Source organism: Xiphophorus couchianus, chromosome 1 (assembly GCF_001444195.1).
Source record: "Xiphophorus couchianus chromosome 1, X_couchianus-1.0, whole genome shotgun sequence".
NCBI classification, from domain to species: Eukaryota; Metazoa; Chordata; class Actinopteri; order Cyprinodontiformes; family Poeciliidae; genus Xiphophorus; species Xiphophorus couchianus.
In genome coordinates, this window is record NC_040228.1 from 387,899 (window position 1) to 405,849 (window position 17,951).

Sequence of the window (17,951 nt, forward strand, 5' to 3'; positions counted from 1 at the left end):
CCTGACAGATGTCAGTCTGTTCATGTTAATACATCTAACCACAGTCAGATAAGGAGTACCACAAGGTTCAGTTCTTTCACTGTATAAATGCTTCCACATAAATTCACATTGCATGTTGGTGAACCCTTGCTTTCTTCATTGACAATACACGAGGAATCCAGTCAGTTAACTAGACAATAAATATGCCATAAAGACAGGTGTGAATCTGTTTGTTTCTCTCTTGGAGAAAACCATTAACCAAGGAATCACTGCAGTACAAAGTTTGTTTCTTTTCCAAAAATGTTACACTTGCTAATGTTAACTCCCACAGAACAACTGGCTTAAACATATCGCAATTTACCAGAGAAAAGTTACACTTTTTAATGACTGAAAACTTGGAAATTTTGCACCAACTCATCAAAAAAAAATTTAATCGGTTCTGTCGCTTATGTGTTGAGCTATGAAACTTCAGAGGAGAACAGGCCTCTATTAAGCATAAACAGATGCTAACAGGCAGAAGTCCAACTAGTTGTGCCTGGTGAGGCTGAGTTGTGTAATTTACACACCTAGACTAATGCGAGCAAATGGCAAACACAGATTTTTCGTGGATACATTTATCAATAATGTGAATACTGTTTGGAAGGGTCCACTAATAAATTTCCCCATTGCCATTACATAATTTCTTTGTTTTCCCATGTGTTAGCAAAGGATTTATGCCAAAACTGCTTCCAAAATCTGTTAGCATGCAGGGGTTTTACAGAACATATGAAAAAAAAGCAGATAGCAGAACTACTGAGTCAGAGTGAAGTGTTGTGCGAGATGATGTGAACATGAGAAATCCAGGTGTGCTCCATACCAGCAGCCGACCTGCATTCATTAAAGTGTGTGAGGATGGGGGGCGGCCCGTCCTGGCTGACTTTATACAGGTGTTTTCTCCTCACATGCATTCCTCAGAAAGCTGTTGTGTGGCAGATAGAAAATGAAAAAGAACCTTTTCAGCCTGCTGTCATGCTTCAGTCTCGTCAGGTTTGATTTACAGGATGGGAGGACACGGCCACTGCTGGCACATTGTGGCGTATGATTTACTGGAACCTGGATTATACCCGTCTGATGCGAAGCCGCACCTCTGGCTGGTTTGTGTTACGTGACCAACATGAAGAAAAAAACCCCAATGAAACACAGACAAGCTCTTTACAAGGTAATTATCCTCTTGTCAGGACCAAACGCAGCTGACTTTAGCCCTGATAGTTTGAGGAATTGTAAACAGCCTGTTCTGGGACTTTGATGAAATTCCAAACTACCGTCGAACCAGCATCAGAAAAATATGCCAGTATTTTCTTCAATTGGTTCTCCTGTTAGGAAGAATTTCAAAACACTTCAGAGTCTTGTCTGAAATGAGATTTACAGTGCCTTCAAAACTCTTTCAAACCCATTGAACTATTTATCTACATTTTGTCATGTTAAAAGCAGAAACTTTAGTGGATGTTTTGGAAGATTTGATTTGATAAAAAAAAAAATCTACTAGTGAATTTATGAAATGCGTGAAAAGCATTTTTATTTAGCACTGATAAGATAATGCTTGAACTTTTTATTTACTCCTATTTTCAGAACAGAATAACTAAAACTGAAAAGCTCAAGAAAAAGATTACCAGTAAATATCAACTTTCATTTCTTGCCAAAGAATCTCAGTTCGTTTAACTCTACTGATTTTTTCTTTCCTATAGTTCAAACCTGAATGAAGTTGCCCTGCCCACTAACCTTCAAATGTTTCTAGAGGTCACCAAAAGTCAAGCTCCAATCATCCATTTTCTTCCAGGGTCGGGTCGCGGGGCTAGCAGCTTCAGAAGGGAGACCCAGACTTCCCTCTCCCCATCCACTTGTTCCAGCTCCTCCGGGGAAATCCCAAGGCGTTCCCAGGAAAGCCGAGAAACATAGTCTCTCCAGCGTGTCCTGGGTCTTCCCCGGGGCCTCCTTCCGGTGAGACGTGCCTGGAACACTTCACCAGGGAGGCGTCCAGGAGGCATCCTGACCAGATGCCCGAGCCACCTCAACTGGCTCCGCTCGATGTGAAGGAGCAGCGGCTCTACTCTGAGTCCCTCCAGGATGACGGAGCTTCTCACCCTATCTCTAAGGGAGAGCCCAGACACCCTACGGAGAAAACCCATTTCGGCCGCTTGTCTCCGTGACCTCGTCCTTTCTGTCATGACCCAAACCTCATGACCATAGATGAGGGTGGGAACGTAGATCAACCGGTAAATCGAGAGCTCCGCCTTTTGGCTCAGCTCTCTCTTCCGGTACAGCGCCTGCTTCACGGCAGACGCTGCGCCAATCTGCCTGTCAATCTCCCGCTCCCTTCTTCCCTCATTCGTGAACAAGATCCCGAGATACTTAAACTCCTCCACTTGAGGCAGGACACAAACCGGAGAAGGCACTCTACCCTATTCCGGCTCAAGACCATGGCCTCGGATTTGGGGACACTGATCCTCATCCCGGTCACTTCACACTCGGCTGCGAACTGCTCCAGCGAGAGCTGAAGATCACGACCTGATGAAGCCAACAGGTCACATCATCCGCAAAAAGCAGAGATGCTTTTTGCGTCCACCTCAAAAAGCTCCGTGGTTAAGGCCACGGAGCTTAACCACCACCTCTGTTTTGGTGGTTATGGCTCCCCGAGGGACACGATTGAACGCCTTCTCCAAGTCCACAAAATGCATGTAGACCGGTTGGGCGAACTCCCCTGCACCCTCTAGGACCCTGCTGAGGGTGTAGAGCTGGTCCAGTGTTCCACGAACAGGACGAAAACCACACTGCTCTTCCTGAATCCAAGGTTCGACTTTCCGACGGACCCTCCTATCCAGGACCCCTGAATAGACCTTGCCAGGGAGGCTTAAGAGTGTGACCCCCTTGTAATTGGAGCACACCCTCCGGTCCCCCTTTTTGAACAGGAGGACCACCACCCCGGTCTGCCAATCCAGGGGAACTGCCCCCGATGTTCATGCAATATTGCAAAGTCGCGTCAGCCAACACAACCCTACAACATCCAGAGCCTTAAGGAATCCAGGACAAATCTTGTCCACCCCCGGGGCCCTGCCACAGAGGAGCTTTTTAACCACCTCGGCGACCTCGTCCCCAGAGATTGGAGAGCCCAACCCAGAGTCCCCAGGTTCAGCTTCCTCAATGGAAGGCATGTTGGTGGGATTGAGGAGGTCTTCGAAGTACTCTGCCCACCGGCCCACAACATCCCGAGTCGAGATCAGCAGCACACCATCTCCACTTTAAACAGTGTTGGTGCTGCACTGCTTCTCCTTCCTCAGATGGCGGATGGTGGACCAGAATCGCCTCGAAGCCGTACGGAACTCTTTCTCCATGGTCTCTCCAAACTCCTCCCACGCCTGAGTTTTTGCCTCACCAACCACCTGATCCGCATGCCGCTTCGCCCGCCGGTACCCATCAGCTGCTTCTGGAGTCCCACAGGCCAAAAACGCCCGATAGGAATCCTTCTTCACCCTGACAGCATCTCTCACAGAAGGTGTCCAACAACAGGTTCGAGGGTTGCCGCCGCGACAGGCACCGACAACCTTGCGGCCACAGCTCCAATAAACTGCCTTGACAATGGTCCACTCAGACTCGCTGTCCCCCACCTCCCCCGGAACGTGTTCAAATTTCTGCCGGAGATGGGAGTTAAAGCTCCGTCTCACAGGGGACTCCGCCAGAAGTTCCCAGCAGACCCTCACAACACGTTTGGGGAAAGTTAACCTGTCTGTCCATATTTACAAAACCAAACAGAATGTGGTGTCATTAAACTGTGCTACAGTTAAGCTGGTTCATGCTGCAAGAATTTCAATTTGTGCTGTTAAGATTTTAAGAAAGTTTCCAAATCAAACAAAACTTAGAGAATTATTTTTGCTGTTTGTGCAGCTAAAATGTTTGTAGCACAGCTGATTGACAAAATCCATTTGATTTTGTAAATGTGGGGGGGCTGGTTGACCTTTGATGACCTCTACAAAAATGTATTAAACGTAAAGAAACTTTTGTTGCACAAACGTTTGTCACCAATGTGATTTGATCTGAAACAGGTGGCGAGGAACTTTGCTCAGGTATTGTTCAGTAAAAAACATATAAGATGGATATTTAATAGTTCACAATACTGTGGTATTTTGTGCTGGTCGATCTGATAAAAACATTGTTTGTTGTATCATAATGAAATGTGCATGTAAGTACATTTGCAAGGCTTTTAAGGGTGGGAGTGGAAAGTTATCGCTTCTGTAAAATGTAGAGCATGATTTTAAGTGGAAAAGTTGAAACCAGATGGGCAATGTTTAAGGAATGAGTTTCTGAGAAATGTCAGTTTATGAAGTCTTATGAACATTGTGATGTAAGATGGGTAATTTTTCTGGAAAATTACAACAATAAATACTTTACTAATGAATCCTCAGTGAAGTTATCACAGAGCCAACTGTCCATCTGCACATGAAAAAACAAACATGGCAATCTGCTATTTCATAAACATTTCTACTGTTTGTGCTTTTGTTGTAGCCATTACTGAAGCAGTGGCTGCTGCCTCCTGCTGATGAACAGACCTGGCCATCAGCTTGTGGAGCTCCTGCTTGCGCTGATGGTCTTCAGCTGCTATGGCATGTTGGGCTTGCTGCTGGACTCCCTGGACAAAGTGCTGCATGTGCTGGAAAGCATCAATCTGTCAAGACACAACATAGTCAGTGATCAGCTTTTTAACATTTACAACCATTTGTCAATTTATTAGGCATTGTGCTGGGAGATAAGGACATAAAAGATGTTAAAATCATTAAAAATCTAAATAGTAAGCAATGAATGCAACAACGGCTCATCATCTATTGAGAAATTTGTCTCAGTGATGATGAGTCAATGTCTTCTCCAACAGTAGATTGTTTTTTTCCCCTCTGCTCATCTGTGTTTTATATCTGTTGAGAAACGAAGTTGGCTGTGTTAGCATTAGCGCTAACGTTCACACTTACCTACGCCCCCAAATGAGACCCTCACTTTCAACAAACAGGCGCTACATGTTTGGCAGCCAAACAACATCTGTTCTGGCTCCACCCATTGAAGCCTTACTTACCAAATATCAGCAAAAACTAAATATTAAACTAAATACTGCATTATTATGTGTGATGTAAGAGCGGTTTTCTACTGAGAATTATTCCCATTGATTGTGGGGACGTCCATCTTGCGTTGCTCATTCTATCAAAACGGAAAACAGAAGCAGAAAACAGTGAAGTTATGCTCTGAACTGGTTCACCTGTTCTCCAGACATCACACAAAAAAACTGAAACAAGCTGGAGCAGTGGAGAGTTAGAAAGCACAGCTTTAGATCACCCACAGCTGCTTTTACTAACATTTGATCCACCTTTGGATTTTTAAAAATAAATAAAAAAGTAACATTAAAAACTGAGTTCTATAGCTATTTATCATCATTAATGTTTTCCTCTTGCTGTGTGAAATGTTTTAGATTTTTTGTTTGGTCAACCTAACCAGTAACTTATGTAATCCTTGCAGCTGTGACTAATGTTCCGAAAGTGTTTGGGAAAGTTTTGGCCACATTGGTGAAACAAGTTGGCTGGATGAAGCTGCTATTACAGGAATTGCCCAGTGAGAAGCAGCGTCTACTTTCAACATCAATACGTTGCTGTTTGTTTTATTTGGATATGAAGATAATTATTCAGTATTTATAAGAAACATGATTAGTTAGAGGACACACACATTCTTCAATACTCACCACAACCTTCTAGCTGCTGTTTTTCTTTGCGTTTTTATCAATTCAATCAGAAAAATACTTTTTATACTAACAGTTTCTATGGAGATAATTATTAAAACTTAAAATAATAGATAAAAAATACAAAGAATATATTAATATCGTCACACAACTGCTATGATTTATGCTTCTTAAATTGGCTACTCTTCAAATACCTAGGATATTTTTTCAGAGGTTGGCAGAACTATGTAGTTTTTTAATTTACAGAGGATATGAAAAGCTTGATACTTTCATCTGTAAGTTTGGATCTCTTTTAGACTCCTTTATTGAAAGACTGATTTTCTTAAACTGAACCTTTTTCTGTTGATTTGCTTAATTTTGTTTAGATATTTCCAGTTTAATATCAAACGTTTGTCTTGTAACTTGTATTAGTAACACATACAAATCCTGATTGTTAATAATGATAATGAATAGGATCCTGGAGAGCTTCTATTAATTACAGTAGATGGTTTATTACCATCCAATATAAATATGTCGCTCCACTGACCAGGCGTAAGCTCTTGCCTTGTGTCTTGTAACTTGTATTAGTATCACATACAAATTGTGGATAAATAAAGGTTACAAAAACAGAAATAAGATTAAATGATGTGTGTATTTTAAAGAAATGTTCTTAAACCTTGAATCTCAAACACTCTTGTTAATAAACCTGAATGAAACCCTAAAGAGACAGTCGGACCATACTGACATATTGCACTGAAACAAAGAAAGTAATTACCAGATTTTATGTGACCAAGTGGCTTTTCCTACCTTGCGACTACTCTTCCACATGTACTTCATGTATGCATATGTGACGTGTGGGTGGGTGGTGGGCAGCGGGTGGTCGAGCTGCTTGGAGGGATCAACACCCAGGAGGAGCACGAGGGTCTTATGGGCCAGAGCCTGGAGGGGAATGCAGCACATTTAGCAGAATTACTCAACAAACTGAACAGAACTTTGTTTTTCATACATATACTTTAATACAAACAGATAAAAACATTTGTGAATAAATACTTTTTCGACCAGCAAGAACAGGGGATAAGGCAAAAGAAAGTAAAAGAAAGATATCAAAATGACATAAGCTCAATAAGGAGGGTTTGTTTTCTTCCCCAAAACTGCAAATAGATTTTTACTGGTGGTGTAATGCATCTTTCTATTTTCCAATAGCAGCACATTCAGTGATGTCTGATTCTAAATTGTGGTCAATTATAACAACACTTTCTATCGTCTTCGCCAACTTATTGGAATACCAGTGAGGTTAAAGATGAAACAAATCCTCTGTTTCATTAAGAAGATATGCACTTTAAGTTTCCACACAGCATGACCCAGTGTAAGCTTCACTGCTTTTATTACTGGCCGCTTAGAAAAACTTGAATGAAGTTTAATTGATAGCTGCACTTAACTTCCTCTCAGCCAAAACATAATTTCCTGTTAAGGAAAGTTAGAAGTCTACTCTGCCTGATTATTAATAATGACAATGAATAGGATCTTGGAGAGCTTCTATTAATTACAGTAGATGGTCTATTACTATCCAATATAAATACGTCAGTGCACTGACCAGGCGTAAGCTCTTGCCACAAAGGCTGGCGTATTTCAGCCAAGTTCTCATATCTTCATGGGGGCTGATGACAAGAGAGCGGACCATCAAGATCCTCTGCCAGTCTTCCACAATGCGCTGACAACCCTGAAGGAAAACACACAGAAACACACACCCTCATTTAGCAGTGCATGAACGAGGAAGCAGCTATTGAAACTCAAGAAAGCACATAGAAAGAGAAGTGAGCTCCAACTCCCCACAGCATGACCCTGCCACCACCATGTAGTATGGTGGGATGTTTTGTCCAGGGATGATGTGTAGTATTATTTTTCTTCCACCGTTTTTTGAATCAAAGTTCAATCTGGTCTGGTGAAACATGTTTGCGGTCTCGCTGCACAGCTTGCAGCAAATTGTAAACAGAAAATCTTCTTGTTATCGACAATGGCTTTCTTCTTTGCCACAGTTCCACAAAGACTGGATTTGTGGCGACTAGAGCGATCCTGTCAGCAAACACTTCTGCACTTTTATACTTTGTGTTGATGTGCTTCATAAAATCCCCTTTTGTTAACTTGAAAAACGTGAAAAGGTTCAAGTTGTTTTCCTAGTCCTGCAACGTGTGGTGAATCTGTTTTGTCAATGTGTGGACATGCAGCTGAATGTGGTGACATGCAGCTGAATGTGGTTTTCTATTTTTATATTAATCACTGTCATAAACCAAAGACTAACCAAGCTTTGTATCAAACTGATCCCACAAAACATTTTAAAAGTTGCTGATTGTCTTGTGGGAACACCGATAGCAGAAGCCAGGACTCATGGCTTCTCTAAAACAGTTTTCATATTTATAGAAACAATATCTGGAAGCACATCAGAGAAGAAACACTAAGAGCAACAATAGATCAGTCTGAGACACTGCTGAGTCTCCACATGCCTGCAGACGGGATGTTTTCCATTAGCAACAGCATCTGCTTCACATCGCATGCTTGAACTGCACACGTGAATGAAGATTTGAACTCCTTTAAGCTGTGTGTGTGTGTGTGTGTGTGTGTGTGGGTGTGTGTGCGTGGGTGTGTGTGTGTTTTTCTGAGCATTGAGTACCTGCAGCCTCTCCCACCAAGTTTCCCTGATGATGTCCCTCCGCTCCGGCACCAGTTTGTACTGGATCACTTCCTCCAGCTCAGACAGCATCTGGCAGGACACCATGGCCTGGGACACAAACACACACACAGTTACTTTCAGTGATACTCTTTCACTTTATTGGAACTGAAACATTCATATATGGTACAGAAGAGGAAAATAAATTGAAAGGACAATCTGAAAGGAAAATTAAAGTTGACTGAGATAAATTCACTTGGTGACCCAAGAATCCAATTTCCAACAGAGTTCAGTCTGATGAAGAGTTTTTAAGAAGATTAGGTGCACTATGTATACAAGAATTCAAAGGGTTAGATTTTACCAAGCCTGCTGTTTTCTATTTTTTACTGATAATCTCAGACTTAGACTTAGACTTAGACTTGTACTTTATTGATCCTTTGGGAAAACTCCCTCAGGAAATTGAAGTTACCAGCAGCTCCCAGGCAAAAAACAAAGATAACACACAGTAAGCAAAAGTGCAAAAGAATACAAAATACAAATTAAATACTAAGGTACACACTAAATGTGAGTAACCAAAACCTTAAATTATGCAAGAAAAACCTTAAATTATGCAAGAAACAAGGAATAAGAATATAGAATATAAGTAAATATAAATACAACACAAGAATACAACTCAAGAACTGCTATAAAAAATCCACTCATGAGTGGGACAGAGAACCACGTGATGAATCTGTTTTTCTGATATAATGAGAAAAGAAAAGTGATCTTATGTTGATGGTGTGATGAACGCTCACCCCGTAGGCACGGCTGTAGCTCTCTCCAGCCATGGCCGTCAGCTCAGCATCCAGGAGGTCTCTGGCTTTGTCAATGCACTAGGTTATTCACAGAAATATAAACAGACACATTACATCATTCCTTTTTTCATGATAGATATTTACAATATGATTTTAAATAATTATAAAGTTGCAGATTAATTCAACATTTCAATAATTATGTTTCCAATAAAACATTTTCTGAACAGAGGTAGATGAAGTGTTGAGAACAGCCATGCAGCATTTATGTAACCATGAACTTGGATGACAAAGGAAGTTTAGAAAGCTTTGTAAAGTGTGTCCACATTGAGAAATAAACAGGCAGAGGGGGTAGAAGGTAACAGATTAAAAATAAAAAAGATGAGAACTCTGAAAAACAATTTTTTTGTATTTCCAGAGGTTATTTTTATAAATATATAAAAGTAATATATATTATTTATATTGCCCATAGATTCACCCCTAAAAACTATTTGGTTAGCATCCTGCTTGTAGGCATTTCTGCTTTCTGCTGAATCATTTGCAGGAATCTGGCCATCTGACTTCTCCTGCAAATGCAGGACTTATCTACACCCACAGAGTCAGCAAACAGCCAGTAAGAGCCCTGAGGAGTGGAAACACTTCCTGACGGAGAGAGATGATGGAAATAAGACGACGAGGACAACCAAGGACACAGATATTCGTAAAGTGATTTCTGGAGCCTTATCGGCCGCATCATTTGGCAACTTTTATTAACAGGGAGAGAAAATAAAGGAGAAAAGTGAGGAAGCTCTCGGAGGGGCACAAAGCTGTTTCAAACCAACACCAATTATTTATTTTTTTTACGGGGAGGGAAAGCAGGGATGATGGCATGCCAAAACATCCTGAGGCACAAATAACAAGTCGTGGAGTTAGGACACTGGCCTTGATATGAGGTGACAATGAGGCTGTTTCTCCATGGAGTTCTAGTGCTGTTTACGCCTGAATTACTGCGCTGGGGCCAAGCTGCCAATGTGCAGTCCAGACGACTCCCAGTAAATGCAGTGTCTGGCTTCTGGCAGCACAAAACAGCAGCTAACCAGCCCTCTGCTCTCTTACGTAAAGCTGCATTTATTCACATAAGATCAGGGCTCTGTGATGTAACTTTGTTATTAGAGCCATGAAGCCAGAAGGCTCTTTTAAATAACCAACAGTGGAGGTCTGAGTTCCCCAGGAGTTTTATAGCATTACAATTCAGACAATAATTTCAGTGAATCTTGTTGGAATTATATGCACCAGCCAACACAAAGGAGCACAATCTATGGTGTACTTATTCTTATTCTGCTGAGCAACACGGAACAGGAACATTTCCTCAACCCAGAACAGGAGTAAAACCTATTAGATAGAACAACCTTAGGATTTAGAGAAACTATTAGTTTATAAATTGTGAAGTAATTTTCTTGTTTTATTTTTTTGTTTTGTTTATGTTTCCTCTAATTCATGTAAAGAACATTGAAATGCCTTTTGCTGCATATAAATTAAATTACCTTACAACACTGTGAAGTGGAATTGATGCTACATAAGATAGTAAAAGAAATATATGACAGAGCAAAGGCTAGTAAAAAACTTTTTCTTATAACAACATTTTATTACTTAAGATGCAATATGATTCTAACATCACTTTTAGTCTTAAAGCTTGAAGTAAGAAAAAACTATATGCATAAAAAAAGAAGAGAAATGAAACATTTCACATTAACTTTTAAAAATAGAAAGCAAACTCAGTAGTAAACACTGCCTTTTATATTAAACTTTACTTTCAGTCTAAAGTTTGAAGCATGACAAAGTGTTTTTACATTTCTAATCTATATATTTTTCACATCACAGATTAGTAGGTAGCTCCCCCTAAAAAGAAGAAAAATATATCCAAAGTGAGTGAACCCACACTTTGGACACATTTTATCTCCTTGGTAACGCTTCTTCCTCCATCACTGCTAATAGTACTTAGTACTCAACAATAGTTCATCGGCACAACAAAATCCTCCAGCACAGAGAAAGTGCGCTAGACAGTTAAACTACTTAAAGAAGCCTTGAGGCGGATCATTTGGACTTTTAAAAATCAAGATTCTCTCATCGTTCAAGCAATCATTACAATCCTAAAAATGTTTGCAACACACCGAGTGTCACACAGACCACAACAGGAAACTTCAGACATCAACTCGAGAAATTTTACTCAAACATGACCCTTGGAGCATATGTCTGGATGTAAAGGATGAAAGCTACAGCCCACTGAATCAAAGGAAGCTCTGTGTGAAAATGACAAACTCCATCTGGAAAACCACACATTTAAGCCCCCTTTCTTCTCCTCTGTGCTGTGTGTGTGTGTGTGTGTGTTACATTGTCAGCTCCAGCTATTCTTCAGGCACTAAGTAGTTTCAGAGACCTACTAGCCGCACCTGGATGTAATCTCAAAATTAGAGGGAGAATGTCTGTGATGAGAAGGAGAGTCATGGGAAGCAAATCTCCAGAGGACAAGAACAGGGCAACTGGATGATCAACTGTTTACCGCAGGGGTGGCCAACCAGACAAAGACCAAGAGCCACATTTTTTACCAAGTTACCGCAAAGAGAAACATCATATGCATGGACACACATGAACATCAACCCATCCCTTCCTCATACTCATATTTTTGCTCAGCCAGATTTATTGTAAATTTGTCTGATATTCTGTGCTCAACAGTGTGGCGGGACAGTTGGACGTCTGATACCATTCGTTTTAGTTTATCGTTTTCAGGAGACAAGATTTCAACGTCACAGAGGCATTTTTTAATGAACTCCCCTTCACTGTATGGCTTTTTGGCCCGTGCAATGTTCCAAGCCAGTTGATATGATGCAAGCGTTACAGTCTGAGTGCTTTGTAAATTTTTGGAAAAACTTTGCCTGCTTTTCTGTCTGACTTTTCAAGGTAACCAACTTGTGCTTGCGAAGTTCAGTCCCTTTTGAAAATTCCTGGTCGATGTTAGCATGGAGTGAGCTGAAGTGGCGCTGAAGGTTTGAAGCCTTAAAATGCGACAAGGACACCTGACATATAAGGCGGAATAGCTTTCCACTACGTTCAACAAAAAAATATAAATTCTCTCACTCTGTCAAAAACGTCCTGTGTTCATCTTCATATTTTCGTTTTCCTGTGCATTTTTTCCCTGCCATTTTGAGTGCGAAAGGTTTACTCAAATGATTTTACTCTTACTGAAAAACTGCGCACATGCGCATTTGACGAAAATACCGTATTGCACTCAAGCGAAGCGAAACTTGGATATTATAGCGACCCTACAGTATGTGCTAAATGTTACTGGATGTTACGCTGTTTAGAGATTAAAATTAGAGTGTATGATTTCCCACTGTCCGCGAATGCATCAGGATGGATGAGAGAGCGAGGGGGCAGGGGAGTGAGAGTGAGGGGTGAGCGGAGGTTTGTGTGAGAGCAGATGGCGAACGACTGGAAAGAGTAAGACTGCAAGAGAAACAAAGACTGTTTTTTGTTTGTGTTGTTTTTGCGTGGTTACGGCCAACAGTAATGGCGTGCTGCTGTTGTCAATAATTGACAGTTCATTTGACTACTTTTCGTCATTATTGCACGTCTGGCAAAATGCGACTATATGAACGTAAGAGCCGCATGGAACCGGTCAAGGAGCCGCATGCGGCTTCCGAGCCGCGGGTTGGCCATCCCTGGTTTACCGTTTGTCGGCTGCTGAAGCATGCTGTCTGTGTGTTCTCCATTCGCTTTAAGCACATCCAGCTCCAGGGAGTCGGAGGTCATTGACAAAAGCCTAACCTTCCTTAAACTGGAGGAAAACCATCATCTTAACCTCCAACAAACCACGGGAGGAGTCGCCTGCTTTGGCAGCTGAACGCTGAAATGAGCTACGCTTACATAACATTTTCACACCAAAAGTATTCCACGTGGAAAAGAAGAGAAAGAACCAGCAAACCTTGTGCATTTCATTATTACTATTATTAATGAAGAGTCAAGAGTCAAAGAGAGGAGTTCAATCCTCTCTGGGCAGCAGAAAAAACACTGAAGTGTTAATAAAATGGAAATAATAGCAATAATCAGAAAGATGAAGCAAAATTTCACGAGCTTCAAGGCCAGACAAATTCCAAAAAGTGTGTGACTTTATGAGAACACATTCAAAAACATAAACCTTCAAAGTACATCCTGTTTGGCGTTTATGTGGCTGAGCAATAATGCAACCCACCTGTTGAGCCAATGAGAAGAGGTCCTGATGGAGAGCTAGAACTGCTCGGTAAAAAGCGCCGTCGTGTGTGTCTCTGGGGATCATACATGTATACTCCTCCATGCTATCCCAGTGTCCTGGAAAAACAAGAAAACTGGTTGATAAATAACTAAAGACCATGTGGTGTAACCCTGCACAGCGTTGGTGTCTGATTGATGACTGAAGAGGGAACATGGCCGTTACCTAGACCCCAGGCAGCTGCAGCGGCCATACGCGCCATCTTGGCCTGAGTCTCTTCACTGACCAGCGTCCACTCTTCACAGCACTGCTGGTGCAGCTGACCCCTGGAGAACATCAGGCACCCACATCAGAAAAAGGCCATCCCAATTTGACCCCTACCACCTTCACAGAAATAAACTCAGTCACCACGTTTCCATCCAGGATTTTTCTGCACATTTTGAAAACTTGAAAAAATCTTCCTATATTTTATGGGAAAGTTTTTACGCTCGCTTCAGGTGGTTTTAGGATTTTCTGAAGAAGAGTTAGGGTAAAGGGAAACGCAATAAGTTCTGACATAGCGACTGTTCCCCAGGGTTTGCTCTAGTGTATCATTAGCATGGCGGGCCACCAGGCTTTATTTGCCCCCCCACCAGGCTAAGCATTGTTTTTATTATTGTTATGATCTATAGAATTAAGCTAAGTCTAGAGGTGATGCCTTGAACTAGGGGGCACCATCCCTGCACCTGTCTGTTGGTCTCACACTGTTAATTCCCAGTTATGATGGCTGTTCATGCAAATCCAAAACTTTCCACTTTTTGAACACAAAAACATGGCGGGCTGCTGGTGGACTTCCACAGCGCCCCCAACACTGGGCTCAGCAGGTTTTCTGGAGGAAACCCATTTCCCCATTTTGTGGATCTGTGCGTCAAAAATGTCCAAGTCCAAACCTCCAGGACGGAGAAGCGGGCCTTCTAGGATGGAAGCAGTGGAGCCAGGGGTCCATTAACGGAATATTTCCTGTTTACGCAAAGAAAGGCAGAAAGATGGAAATTATTCTGTGACGTGAAAATCTGAAGGCCATCGCCTTCCCCATATCTGGCACATGTGGGTGCTAACATCAGGCTAACGTTTGTTTGGTTGCACTATAAGGTCAGTTTGCATGTTGATGTATTGCTGTTACATGGACATACAGGGATTTATGGCAGGACAGGACTGATGCCATCTGGTAAAATACTAAATGTTGCTGAAACATGAGAAATATCAAGTAAACGGTTGTCACGGTCGCGTAGAGACAGAAAACAAACATGGGGCTGCTCTTAACATCTCTTGCTAAAACTTTCACCTGGTTCCTCATCGCGTCCTCAGAACAGACTCAGAACTCTTGCAATAAAACAGACGTAATGTGAGCAGGAAGATGCATCAGAGAGGATGACTATGTGGTAAATTTCAAAACATGCCAGTGAGTGTTTTAAACGGATGGGTTGACATGAGACAGAATGGATGAGGGGAGAAACAGAAACAGTGCCGACACACTGAGCATCAGAACCACAGCTTCTCCACAATCAGCTCCTGAAACTGACATGATGTTTGACATGAGTAATTCTGTTTTCTGCTGTGCTTTCAGTGGAACATTGTGGTTTGATTTTCATGAATGTTGATTTTAAATTATCATTAATACAGCAGTATCAGCCCCGTGAGTTTTATTTTCAATAGCTTAACTGTTACATGTAGTGTCTATTTTAGATTTACAGTAAAAAAAGAAAAAGAATAACTTATGAAGATTGGAATATGCAAATAGTTATTAATAGTTAATATAATTTTCAGGCAGGACAGGCCAACTGGTTGAAATAATTTGTTATTGTTAAAGGCAAGGTCAGAAAAATAAAGACACCTGAAAAAAATGTAATCTGTTTTTGTATGTATTACATATTCGGTCAATAACAATATGCCATAACTGGTTAGAAACATGATTTACTTTGTGTTAATTCAAATTTATTTACATTTTACATGTAATTTTGTCGACTAAATTGACAGCAGATTTAGTTGACTAAAATTTTATCATAATTAGTTGACTAAAACTAAGACTAAAACAAATCTGATGACTAAATTATGACTAAAACTAAATGACATTTTCGTAAAAAGGCTACACTAAATAAAGTTAGAATAACAAATGCGGTGTTAAAATTAACATTGGAAGTTGTTTTGCTTGGCCTGGTTGAAACACGCCTTGATTGCATTTTGTTTTTTGAGACATTTTAAAAATTAGCTTTAAATTTGCATGAGAGTTTGATGGAAACATGGCTGGTGAGCTGAATGATTCATCTTGATGATCGGACAGATCAGCCACAGATAGTACTGTGACACTGCAGGAATGTTACAAAGCAGCAAAAAAAAAAACGCATGGCAACTTCCAGTATTGGCTTTCATGTATGAGGGCTATAATGGAAAGCATGCCAAATGTTAATTTCTTTTTACTAATACATACTGTTCACATTTACTTTTGCTGTTAATGACTGTACTAAAAGCAACGTTAGCTGAAACAGACGAGCACTTCTGGCTGCAGATGTAAGAAAACCTCAGCAGAGATAAAAAACCAAGCTTTCTATCACATCTTCCATGGTTTATTTTTACTTCCTTGTTGGCATAAAAAAACCCATCTCAAACCATTCATCGTTTCAAATGGTTTGAGACTGAGCATAGTAAAACAAACAGATGTGTCCTTAGGGGAAATGTTTGTGTAACCAAGACTAATTATTCAACAAAGATGGATTGATTGTGCTGCAGATCAAACTGGCTACATGTGTTTAACAGGCAGGAAGCTGAAAGAGGCAGAGGAGCAGTCTGAGGAAAGGACCGCTTGGATGGGGGTCACTGAAGCCGTTTTCCATCTGTCTGTTACATAACTACATAAACGATCTGCTTACTGTGTGCATGTGTGTGTCTGTGTGTGTACAGTAGATTATTACTCAATTAGAAACAAGTGTTTAAATCATCAGTGGTAGTGACGGTTCAAACTGCTGACCTTCCCTCCATCCAAACCTCGTAAAGGTTCATGGTCAGGTAAATAGCGGTAAATATCGCTACAGACCCCACACATCCTCTACACATACCATTTCATCGATCACCATAACAGCCATTAGCTGCAGCCCTAACTAATACATCATTATACAAATCTGTCATCAAAGGCTGAGTGTAATAAGTATTTTACTAATGCTCTTGGTATTGTGATGAATATTAGTGCTTCAAGGAGGCAAACAAATAAAAGCAGAACTGAGTTATTCTACACTGGTCACAGTTTCTTCAAAACAATTAGATTTTTGAAACCTTTAATCACATAAAAACCAGAAACACTTATGGGACCCAAACGGAGGAGATTACAAAAGGTTTTATTCATGCCACACATTATCTGATTGGAGAGGTAATAAAACATGCGGGGGTCGTCTAAAAGTTGAAGAGTCTAAAAGCAAAGTGATTGTGTTGCATAATTAGTACCATAAGTGTCCAAATTAATTCTCATTGTTAATTAGTATCAAGTAGTCCTATAAAAAGTATCCTATTTTAGTAATTATGCATGTTAGACATAACTTGTGGAAATTTCATCAAATTTAGGGTTCATTATGAAATGTTCAACAGCAGTCTGACTGGAGGTTTTAAACATGAACTTGAACAGACAGTTAAACTTACTGACACAGTTCCAACTTCAGCTTGACATGCAGGTTTATGGCTAAACTGAGGTTCCGGAGTCTAATGTGTTTGGCAGCTACAGCTTGGAGGAGAGAGTCACCAGCTAATTTTGACAATAGCCGAGTTTTTCTTCTTGAACATACAACGTGTTACTGGATCAGTGCTTCCGTGCGTTTAGTGAGTGTCTCAAATCCCCAGTTGCTTGAGGAAGATCCCTGCGACTGGCTGGGCTGCCTTAGATATAAAATCTTTCACAAATTTAAATATTGACACAATACTTATTTTATTAGAAGAAAAATCTAATAATACTGAACTGAATATATATTTCTGTAGTCAATCAGATTGTTTGGTAAAGTGCCTTGAGACGACATTGGTTCTGAATTGGTCCTATATAATTAAAAACTAAGGTTAACTAATCAAGTTTTTTATTTTTAAAGTGTGTATTGGATTTAAATGGGACATGTTCAAGCATTTAAACAATATTTAACATCAACAGTGATACTAAATTCAAGATAAAAACATTTAATAAAACCCATGTGGCAAAATTCTATGGCAGATTCAAGGTAAGTCAAATTTTTATAAACAACACTGCAGCCTGAACTAACCTGTCTTTGTTGCCCTGGTAACAATACAACAAGCTGTTCTTCCACCAAAACTGTTCCAGTTAGTTTCCAGAGAGCCACTTACCAGCCACAGTAACATTTGATCTTCACTCTAACAGACATAAATTGCACTTTAACAATAATTTTTCCAGTTTTAGGTAAATAACTGGAAGACCTGCACAATGTCAATGTGTAACCATATGTAGCTTCATCCTGGCTCACCACTAGGTCATCTGGTAAATCCTCTCCAGCTTTTATCCATCCAGATGCAAACACAAAACTTGAGGTGGGATGA

At 40.6% G+C, this 17,951-nt stretch overlaps 1 protein-coding gene across 2 annotated transcripts in view; it reads right to left on the minus strand.

The window, feature by feature from the left end:
• Window positions 1-17,951, minus strand: part of mtor (mechanistic target of rapamycin kinase) — a 147,903-nt gene that overhangs the window by 50,163 nt on the left and 79,789 nt on the right. For both annotated transcript variants that reach the window (XM_028021230.1, XM_028021223.1), the window contains exons 31-37: window positions 13,614-13,714; window positions 13,392-13,507; window positions 9,167-9,244; window positions 8,376-8,483; window positions 7,302-7,427; window positions 6,515-6,646; window positions 4,560-4,675 (exon numbers count right to left, since the gene is read on the minus strand). In XM_028021230.1, coding sequence (XP_027877031.1) covers window positions 4,560-4,675; window positions 6,515-6,646; window positions 7,302-7,427; window positions 8,376-8,483; window positions 9,167-9,244; window positions 13,392-13,507; window positions 13,614-13,714 — 777 coding nt within the window. The remainder of the gene's footprint in view (window positions 1-4,559; window positions 4,676-6,514; window positions 6,647-7,301; window positions 7,428-8,375; window positions 8,484-9,166; window positions 9,245-13,391; window positions 13,508-13,613; window positions 13,715-17,951) is intronic.